At 38.2% G+C, this 11,722-nt stretch overlaps 1 protein-coding gene across 1 annotated transcript in view; it reads right to left on the bottom strand.

The window, feature by feature from the left end:
• Window positions 1-11,722, bottom strand: part of LOC139733523 (uncharacterized) — a 666,293-nt gene that overhangs the window by 643,911 nt on the left and 10,660 nt on the right. Inside the window, exon 5 of the mRNA XM_071644333.1 lies at window positions 11,117-11,278. Coding sequence (XP_071500434.1) covers window positions 11,117-11,278 — 162 coding nt within the window. The remainder of the gene's footprint in view (window positions 1-11,116; window positions 11,279-11,722) is intronic.

Consider the following 11,722-nt stretch of genomic DNA (forward strand, 5'->3'; position numbering starts at 1 on the left):
TCAAGCAAGTGATCAGTTACTGGGTCGAAAACAGTAAGATTGTAATCTTTTTTCAAATGAAGACTAAGAAGTGTCGAAAAGAAAAGTCAGCTGAACCGGTGATCCAAATAAACTTTTGTCATTCATTCTGCTTGTTTAAGTTTGTGGCCAGGTTTTGATCAAATACTAAAATCATTCAAAGATATCATGGCACATTAATACTAGCAGGGCAGGACCTAGTTAGACTTTTTCGATCCCCACCTTTTAAAAACCAGTGTGTACAGAAGGATTCTCAAAATTAAACAAAAAATAAAACATATATATATATATACATATATATATGCTCATCATATTTGCTATAAAGGGAGAAAAAAGCCAACCCACACAGTCCATTTTCTTTGTTCATATTCAACACACAGTTCGCAGTGACAAACCATGAATATGAAGAGAGAAAAATGAATAATGGGTTAGCCTTTGAGTGGGAGTGACCTATCGCCGACATGGCCATGTTAGAGGTTATGGACCTTTTTGATACACAATATGATATGCATATATGTGACAGTGCACCTCAAAACAAACAAAAAGTCGCCAGACATGGATTTTTAGTTAAGGCCATATTCTGAAAGAGCAGACTTTAATCTTTAAAATGATGTATAACTCAAATCAAATGGACTGTCCTAACCTATCTAAATATTGGAAAGAAAGCACAACCTCAGAAAAAGTGTGAACTGAGAAAAGAGGCTCTGAAGTACAGTGTCTATTCAAGCGCTTAATCTTTACCAAACCGTGCTGGCTGTGCGATGAATGGGACAAAAACAGGAAGTAAACCACTGGAGTAACAATAATGAAGGGATTATCAGATTAAACTGAGATTAAGCATGTCTTATTAACACATTCTGTCCATAATCAATGCCAACTTTCAAAGCAGTAGCGCTATCCTTGCAAAAGTTATTAGAGTTGAAAGTGAAGAGTGTGGACAAGGTTTTTCAGAAATGAAAAAGGGATTCTGAAGACACACCTAATCACACTATTCTATCAAAAATGTTCGAGATAAACTGCTAAAAAAACACTTTCCTGCCCATTTTATGATACCAAATTTTAGCATAATGTAAAAGAAGACCTGCTCTTTCAGAAAATATGAAAAAGTCAAGTACGGCTAGGTTGACCCATTTCACTTGTTTTCAGTCCTCACGCAAAATCAGTGTGTGCGACTTTATGTTCGTTTTGAGGTGCACGGTCACATATATAATGTATATATGTTTTTTTTAATAATATCTATTATTATTATTATTATTATTATTATTATTATTATTATCATCATCATTATTATTATTATTGTTATTATTACTGACACTACTAATAATATTATTTTGATGAACAGGATATGTACTCCAGGTAATTTTGTTATTGCTCTTTGTTCACATTATAGCTCACAACAAAGGCATAATTCAGATTGAATATGTTTGTAGATTGATCAGTTGCAGGTTGATAAGGTTGAATATTAAAAGATTTTACTTGATTATTAGTTTACATAGGATACCGCAATGTAATATATTTTTAATATAACACAATATGAAGACTGAATATCGGTATTATTATGTAACATATTTTTCGGTAATCATTTACCAGTCTGTGTGACAATTTCTGATAGTTACAATCTTTGAATTTAAATTAAGCTAAAGCTTGTTTGTTTCATTTCTTAATATGATTTTGAACATCCTGATTACATCTCTTTCTTGCAAGGGCGATGAGTTGGCTCAGCAGGTAGCGCGTCTGCCTTACGATCACGCGGCCCGGGTTCGAACCCGAGTCTGGAATAGGCAATGTTGTGTGTAAGCATACCGTCCCCTCTAGCAAGAGGCAAAACACTCTGTCCCTCGGATAGGACATAAAATGGAGGTCCCGTGTATGAGAGAATCACAACTCATGCATGTTCAAGATCCCGCTTCATTCATTCATCGCAAAGAGCAGGGTGTTTAACCCGATGAAGTGGTCCCACCTCACATTCACCTGGACCCCGTGGAAGACCAGCTTAACGTAGCTGAATATGGGCTATCCAGCCATCTTCTCAGATGGAAAATGAACAAACAAACCAACAAACCAACAAACCAACAAACAACTTCTTAAACCTCTTTCTATCCCTCTCTGAAACACGCTGGGAAACGTCCTCCTCTCTCCCACCCTCTTTCCCTCCCCCTCTTCCCCCCCCCCCCTCTCTCTCTCTCTCTCTCTCTCTCTCTCCATCTATCTATCTATCTATCTCTCTATCTCTCTCTTTTCTCTCTAACTTCACACTAGGTCCTGCAGCTTTCATGGGCATTATGTGTGCATTATGTATAACGAGCAAAATATGTTAATCATCTGATTTCGGTACTAGCTTTGGTTTTATTTGATTTGTTTGCTGTTTGTAATCAAGTATACTTTGGAATAGATATACGTTTGGAGGTAAATGACATGACCATTAATGATGATGAAAGATTTCATTGCGAACTGTTTAACCCCATGGAAGACCAGTGGCTGCTTAACGTAGCTGAATATGGGCTATCCAGCCATCTTCTTAGATGGAAATGAACAAACAAACAAACAAACAAACAAACCTTGATATTTTTGCTTGTTTGTTTGTTTTTCTTTTTTATGCCTTTTTTCTATATTATATTTCAATTTTCTCACACCTATTCAAGTAAAATGCTTGTAATTCAGCCTGCGGGCTGCTATGGATGTTGCCCAATAAAAATATATTTGTTTTCATCATCATCATCTATGTACATGTGTATAGATCCCAATCCTAAGACACAAGATAAAACCATTGAAAACAATTTACAGACAAATTTTAATCATGTCTTCTCCTTCTTTTTCTTCTCTTGGTTTAAGTCTGCCTCTTTCAAAAGATGAAGATTCTTGCAGACTGTGTTATCTACATTATAATACTGTTTATTTAAAGATATTTACAAGCACACATTATGGAGAACAAAGACAGACTAGCCAGTGTGATGAACCGTTAGCCGGTTACGGAATGCTCCCACAGATGGCGCTGCAGCAATTTTCAAGGACAGGGAATTCCAGCTCCTTACTGTTATCGGAAAGAACGAATGGCGATGCGATTCAGTTTTCGAGTGTGGTATATGATAGGAATGTGGTTGGGTGTCTCTTGTCAACTGGGTAACCTTGTGATATTATAGTCCTGTGCCGGAAGATGAGTAAGCTTATTGTATATTCTGTGCATAATTGTTAGTCTGTTCCAGAGTGGTCCAATCAGGCCTTTGCAGCATTATAGTGACACTGGAGGTATTTTGGTGGCGTTTCAAAGTGAATCTGGCAGCTCTTCTAGGGACCATCTCCACTTTGTGGATGAGGTTTTCGGAAAATGGATCCCAAACAGAGGCGGCACACTCTTCAATTGGTCGAACCAATGTTTTGTAAGCTGTGGCTTTGACATCAGCGGATTTTAAGAGAAAATTGCATCTTAGAAATACAAGGACGTTATTGGCTTTATTGACAGTATTGTTGATGTGTTGGGTCCACTTCAAATCATAAGTGATGGTTACACCCAAGTACTTCATGAATCGAACAGATTCAAGACGGGCGTTGTTCAGGATAAACGAGTTGCACTGTTTTTTTCTTTTCCTGGAAACTGTCAAAATCTCGCATTTATTTTCGTTCATACATAGAAAACAGCAGAAAAGCACAGTGTCTTTCAATATACTAAATTCACTATCAATCAAAGGGACTTAAATTCTACACATGTAGTCTTTTATCTTATTTGTCTCGAAATCATGGATCACTGTTTTCGCTTAGTGATAGAGAAGCCTGGCAAATGTCCTGATGGTTTACATATGTTTTAGTCATGGAAAGAAGGTCAAACGATGTTTATCATACCAAAATCTATTCTCTGTCCATTTCCACGATACCACTGTTTTGCAGTTTGTGACTGGAAGATGTTCATACTACTACAATGTGATATACAAAAAAAAAATCGACCACAAATTCAATGTTTCAGTGAACTTAATCATAAGACGTCACGATGTGACTGAGAGTGCGAGTGTGGAATGTGTGAGATTCCTTTGTTCAGGCAAGCCATCAGGTGGGAAATGGGGACAGCAGGCGTAAACAGCATAGAAATTTAGAATCGGGCAAGCAAGGTGGAGAGAAGTGGTTAGGGAGAAAGGACAGTGTGGAAGAAAGAGGGAGGCTCAATGGAGTCAGGGTAGAATGGCTAATGTAGAAAGGGAGAGTTGGTAGGAAAGAATAGGTATTTAGTTAGGGGGAGATAGTTGGGATAGATAGGTTTAAAGCCAAAAAGGGGAATTAGTTGGAAAGAAAAGGGACAGGTAATAAAAAGGGGAAAGCTAGTTGGAACCAGTTTAAGCACAGTAGAGGGCGGAGTTATATTAGAGGCGACGAGGAAAGTAAATTTGGAGGGAAAAATCAGTTGGATCTGAACATCTGTCAGAGCAAGACATGCTCTTCTATTAACTCACTGGTAATAGGAGTAGAGAGATAGCTGATCGGCCTACAACGCAGCGCTGCATTTCAGGCAGGAGAGTCATGGCACAGCAGCTCCACGCATAAGGGCAGGGCACGCGCAAGACATGCTGCAGGCACTGACAACAGCTGAAGTCTCCTCCTCACCATTACTTGAGGGTCTGAACACCAAATCAGACGTAAGTAGTTTTGTAGCTGTGTTAAGGCTGTTTTTGTAATATTCTGAGTTTGTCATTATTGTTATTTTTTTATATAGAGATTCATATTATGTTCGCTGGTTCACTATAATAATATGTGGATTAAGTATGTTTGAGTAAAGATTGTGCTACATATCAGATTGGATATGTTGTATAAGAGTGCAATAGGATTTGTTTTAGTTTGGCAAGAAGACAGGCCAAGTCAGCAGGTGAATGTTTCAGGTAGAATGATTAAATTTACAGCGATAGCTGTGGATAGAGTGTATTTTTGTTTTCTATGGTTTTATCAGGAAAATACAATCCAGGTTTTTTTGTTTCTAATTAAAGTGAATGAAGTTAAAAGTTTGTTAAGTGATAAGTTAAAATGTAATTTTGGTTGCTGAAGGATTTAAATGTTAGTTATAATGAGAAAGGGATATATGTTAAGAGAATACAGTTTAGCTGGTTTTTGATTGAGATAGTTTATATGAGATGATCTGTCATGTTTATATGTTAAGTGAGTTATGAGTATATACATGGCGATGGTTTGTTTCTGTAGTATGTATATATCGAATAGGTCTGTTGTCATGGTGGAAGTATACAGGAGCATTATAAGTATTGAACTGTGGTTCATGATTGAGATTACCCTGTGAATATATAATGTTATGAGAGGTGGTTATAATATCCCCTTTATAGATCGACACCGACACCGACGAGCTGGGCTCGACGGAATCATCGTTATCGCGACGGAATCATCGTTATCTCGACGGAATCATCGTTATCTCGACGGCATAGCAAATACGCTCGGCGGAATCATCGCTAGTAGCTTTACGGCATCTCGGTTAGCGTGAGGGCAATTCCCGCTACCCTGACAGAATTCCCGTACCTTGGGAGTCCTGCGGTGCAAGCGGTGGCATCTCGGTCGACACGACGACAATTCCCGCCAGCCGGACGACATCCTCGATATCGCGATTATCTTGGCAACGTCTGCATTACCGTACGGACTATTTCACCACCCGCTTCACCCCCATCCCCGTTGGACAATATAAAGTAAAACCACACGTCCGCACAGTAAAGTATTGAACCACAGGTATTTGGTCAAACCCGGGTGTAGGATTTATAAGATTAGTCTAGGATGTGTTTATAAGATTAGTTTAGGATGTGTTTATATGAGGAAAGGATTTATTAGCATATTATATTATCTCACTGGATCGCTCCTGAACGTTTCTATAATTTCTTTGGTGTAAATACGAACGCAGTTGTAATAGGTTTTTTTTTTTGGGAAAGTATTGTAAAAACATATTTTTTTTGTTCATGAAGTTTTGTTGGAAAAATAAATAGCATAAGAGCTGCATTTTTTGTTCAGTAAACTCACGACGTGTTGAAGTGTATTAATTACAGTGTATCTCATAGCAGAACCAGACTTATCGTCAGTCGTAGATAAATACAGATCTTAGAGCTGACATCATACCAAAATCTATTCTCTGTCCATTTCCACGATACCACTGTTTTGCAGTTTGTGACTGGAAAATGTTTATACTACTACAATGTGATATACAAACGAATCGACCACAAATTCAATGTTTCAGTGCACTTAATCATACAACATCTCCCCTCTGTCGTAATCCAGGCTACCATTTTAGCAAAGAGAGCAGAAGAAGTACATATTTCACAAGGAGAGTATCACTAACTTGAGGGTTTAATGCATTTAAAGCGTGTGAGTTTATAAGTATATGAATATCAACATTGTGTCATGTTATCGGTGTGGTATGGGGCAAGTGGACTCATGGGGGCATTTCTGGTCAGCTAATGATCTGTTACTGGATCGAGAATACCACATGTATTATAGGTAGGACTACCCTGTTTTCATGGTTTTCAAAAGCAAATTTAAAGGACAAGGAGTGTCCAGACCAAGTCATGTGACACTTGACTGATTCATTAAATGTGACACTGCACCCCAAAACAAACAAAAAGTCGCCAGACATGAATTTTTAGTTAAGACCATATTCTGAAAGAGCAGACTTTAAGCTTTAAAATGATGTATAACTCAAATCAAAAGGACTCTCCTAACCTATCTAAATATTGGAAAGAAAGCACAAACTCAGGAAAAGTGTGAACTGAGAAAAGAGGCTCTGAAGTACAGTGTCTATTCAAGCGCTTAATCTTTACCAAACCGTGCTGGCTGTGCGATGAATGGGACAAAAAACAGGAAGTAAACCACCAGAGTAACAACAATGAAGAGATTATCAGATTAAACTGAAATTAGGCATGCCTCATTAACACATTCTATCCATAATCAATGCCAACTTTCAAAGCAGTAGCACTATCCTTTCAAAAGTTATTAGAGTTGAAAGTGAAGAGTGTGGACAAGGTTTTTCAGAAATGAAAAAGGGATTCTAAGGACACACCTAATCACACTATTCTACCAAAAATGTTCGAGATAAACTGCTAAAAAAACACACTTTTCCGCCCGTTTTATGATACCAAATTTTAGCATAATGTAAAAGAAGACCCGCTCTTTCAGAAAATATGAAAAAGTCAAGTTCGGCTAGGTTGACCCATTTCACTTATTTTCAGTCCTCACGCAAAATCAGTGTGTGCGACTTTATGTTCGTTTTGAGGTGCACGGTCACAAATCAAGTTAGTTATACAACTCTCATTCTCCATCTGAGGTATCTTCAAACTTCATTTTCCTCTTTATTCTGTTCATTTAATGTTGTTGTCAGCGTTTTATAATCATTGTGTTGTGATACAAGGATCGATATGCATATAAGAACATCTTTGAGGGTTGAACCAATAAGACTTCATCCAGTTTTGGGGTCAGGAAAGGTTTCGTATAAAGCATGCAAAATTCGCCACAGCGCTAAATACTCATGAATATACGGGGAAGAGAGAGGTGGATTAAGTTCATTTATCTTATTTTGTTTTATTTTGTGCAGCAGTAGAACCACAGGCTATCCCTCATTCTAGAAACTGATAAATGCCACTAAGAGATCATTTCTTCATAAAAAATTGACTTTTTAGGGTCCAAGAAGACCAAAAAGAAATAATTGAGATCTTGTCTTGTCGAAATCTCTTCCACGGAAGACAAGGAGGCCGGTTGTATTATCTCGTTTTCTTGATATCCTTTAATTCTGTTTATTTTCAATAAATCAACAACGTAACAGAAGTGTCCTTACCGGTTCTTTCTTTCATAATGAATTGAGGGTTAAAAATTGGGGATGACTAGGGTTACACAAAATTTTAAGTATAGCACCGCACTGAAATGTCAATCTGCGAGAGAAAAAAATACTATCAAGGAAGTCATAATATGAATTGTGGTTAACTATCTTTTTAAATGAGGTGTTCTATGATCCTAAAAGCACATAACTAACAGATTACATACCTGACAGGATGATGCTGAGGTAACGGCTGTTGAGAGGAAACTGTCAGGCAAGTAGGGGCATTTCAGAAAGAAATTCGAAAGACGTGGCATAGCACACACCCATCGGGCCAAGTCACCTCCCGCTGATGATCGATACCATAAATCGTGATGAACTTTGGCATACAACAACGCCAAATCTTGAATCTGTGAAAAAAAAATCAAAATATTACAGAAACCAAAATACAAGAAGAGAAATGATTATAATTCCCAGCAACATACAGAACGAGTTTGCTTGCATAGCACGATCGTAATGGGTTTCAACTAAAATTATGACTAATCATTATCATAGGTATTGTGACATTGGTTTTCTGAGTCCTCCACACTGCACACGTCTGTACTTTGGGACAACTATTATGTAAAGCAACATGGCCTTTGTGCATTAAACACTTCCTTTACTTTATAAATAAGGTTGTGTATCGAATATATCTACTTTTATCTATATTTAGGTGGATTTTTTTCAATCATCTGAATATGTCAAGATTTCACCAAATTTTCTGCAAACTTTTTTCTGTAAAATTGGGAAATTTTGACAATGAATATTCTAATGATATCGTTATTCTAAACGCTCTGCTCCACTCCCATACACACACATCCAAACACAGATACGCCTTATCCACACACGCTCTTTACACAAACAACACCCACTCAGCAAACCAACCACACGCAACGGAACTGCTATGTAGCCCATACAGCTCATCATAACAGGTATGTGTAATTTTCGACAGTATTTCTGAATGCCAAAAATGCCAAAATACATTATGCGCCAGTGTCTGTTGTGTATATTGTACAATAATTCATGTTATCAATACTGACATTATCGTTTTTAATGGTACTCTGTGTATTATTCTTCGTTATTTTTTTTAATAAGGATTCTATTGGAGGTTGTATGACCCAAAGCTTTAACTTGATAAAGGAAACAGCTGTAGGTTTTTACTTTCATAGTGATAATGGACGCATAAGTGCCATAGTGTACCAGTTTGTGGAACCGGAAAATGTGCAAACGTCACGCTGGAAAATGAGCAAACGTCGCGAAGTAAATGGTTTCCCATTTGCATGATGCGTTGCCGGGAAAATAACAATGTACATATCATTTACTTCACCGATATTGTCATAAAGATGGAATATAAACTCTATACCAAAACTGCGCATGAACCATCACCATTGATATTTTCTTGATAAAATCCTTGACAGATTTCCACCAAGCTTGGCTGAAAGCATCATTATGGTTATAGGATCTCATTTTGTTTAAATTATCCCAACTCTCTTGGGGGTTGGAAGGGAGGGAGAGGGGCCCGAATTATAATGGTTTTATAAAAATATTCTTCTTCTCAATAACCAAATATGAAAGAGCTACGTTGGTGCTGTCAAGAAATTGATGAATATATTTTCTTATCAAGTCAAATTTAATATCTCACCAAGGGATTCCGAGCATTAGGACTGGTGGGGGGGGGGGGAATGGGGTGATTGAACAATTTTGATAGCATATTAAACTTCTCTCCGAATTCTTATGACAGACTTTAACCAAATGTGGCAGGTAAAGCATCCCAAGGTAACGTAATGAAATGCTATTTCGTTGTTCTTTTTTTTTAGGGCCAACAAGTCCGGTGGAGGGGAGGGCGCGTAGGCCTCAATTTTTGAGATTGTTTAAAAAAAGAAGGAAAATCTTCTATATGGAACCAGAAGTGGTATGACTAATAAAATGGTAAATACTGATTAGCACATTAATGAATGTCAAGTTTGGTATGGCGAATGCAGGGATGGGGGAGGGGGGGGCAGAACAGACGGAATCTCCACATTTTCAGCTTCTTCTTGACATTGGAGGAAATTAATTATCGTGGTCGTTTACGGCTGGTGGCCGCTATAGACAGGTGGTGGCGTTAAGAAAGCTTTTACTATACAGTCAAACCTGTCTATAGCGGCCACTCCAAGGGAAACAAAAAGTGGCCGTTATAAACAGGAGGCCTCTGTATACGTTATTTAACATGCCTTTCTCTAGGAGGGAATTGTTTTTGATGGTCGTATATGGCAGGTGGCCGCTATAGACAGATGGTCACTAAGACAGATTTGATTGTAGCCCGATAGTAGAAACCTGTCTACCGACCACGGAGCCGGAAAATGGCTTTTGTAGACAGGTGGCCGCTATAGAATAGACAGGTTCTTTATCACGCTTTTTCTCTTCGAGGGAATTGTTTTTAGTACTTGTTATGGCAGGTGGCAGCTACGGACTGGTGGTCGCGAAGAGAGGTTTTACTGTGCGGTCACTCAAGGGAAACGAAAAAAATAACCATTGTAGACAGGTGGCCGCTATGTACAGGAGGTCGCTTTTATAGACAAGTTAACTGTAAAAAAAAAAAATGGTAATGGCTCATGCGTAGTTTTGATAGAGAGTTTATCTTTCATCTACACATACACAGAATTAGTGAAGTGAGTGGTTCGCACATTACCCGACAAAAACCCCAGCGTGGCTTGGCAGCCTGGACTCGCCAAACCCGGCATATTTCCCGTTAAAGCAATTTCGAGATTTGCACATTTCCAGGCAAGACGGTCACACATTTCCCGGCTCCACAAGACGTGTATATAATCATTACCTTTATACGGAAATTACATTTTTAAATGTAACTGAGGAGGTACAATACGCGAACTAGTAACTCCTTGATGTGTAATACTTACCATTCTCTTTGTTTTTCTTTATTTCTGTGGCTCTTTATCCACAATTAAACAGTGGTTTTACTACCGAAGTCTATTCATTTTGTTGTTTCTCGTTATTGTCTATAAGTGGGTTTTCCTGACCAAACTGTTGTACAAGACTACCCATTCATGATGACATGCTGTCCAAGTGGCCCGGGAGAATTAAAGGCTCATCAGACGACGCCCTAGCGTGGCTCGGCAGCCTGGACTTACACATATTAACTATACACATAATAACGATAAGGAGAGAAAGCGGGAGTACATCGAAAATTCTAGGATTGCCTCTTTTAGATACCGAGGTAAACACTTGATCTCTAGTTTGTACATTATAAAATCTACGTTGTATAACTAAGGTAAAAGGCCTTACCTGACAATTCGTAGCATCTGCGCCGAGAATCTTGTAGAATTCCACGTGAAATTGTGAGTCAATTATGTATATTCTCCTCAGTACACTGCTGGAACACATACCCTCCGCCAAGTCACGTGATACAGTTCTTCCGCATTTCATATCGTGAATGCTCAATGATGGCTAATTGGAAGGAACATTAATCGACTGGTAGTGACAAGTAATAATTCACAGTCATGGTGGAATATGTACATGCAGTTGTCTTGGAGGTGGGAAACTCAGAGCAACTGAGAAAAGTTTGATATCTTAATTTCACTAATCAGAGCTTGTGAATGAAATAAAGTATGTTCCACTTGTTTTATTGTGACAAAGAGCCGAGGAGTGGCACTGACGAGGCTTTATCAACTGTGTACCGTATATGTATTGTATCGGTCTGGTAACCTGCAGATCACGTAGTATGGCATGTCCCTTCGATACAAAGCGTCTTTAGTAAAATCATGGTCACATTTAAAAAGATTTTACCAATAGCAGTTTCGAAACTGTAACTTTCGGGGACCGTTCTCATCTTTATGAAACATCTGCGCTTTTACGCAGTGAAATTCACTTGTAATGCTACGTAGGACAAAA

This window comes from Diadema antillarum, unplaced genomic scaffold (genome assembly GCF_040938485.1).
Source record: "Diadema antillarum isolate AM-2024a unplaced genomic scaffold, OU_Dant_1.0 seq00000481_RagTag, whole genome shotgun sequence".
In the NCBI taxonomy this organism is placed as follows: Eukaryota; Metazoa; Echinodermata; class Echinoidea; order Diadematoida; family Diadematidae; genus Diadema; species Diadema antillarum.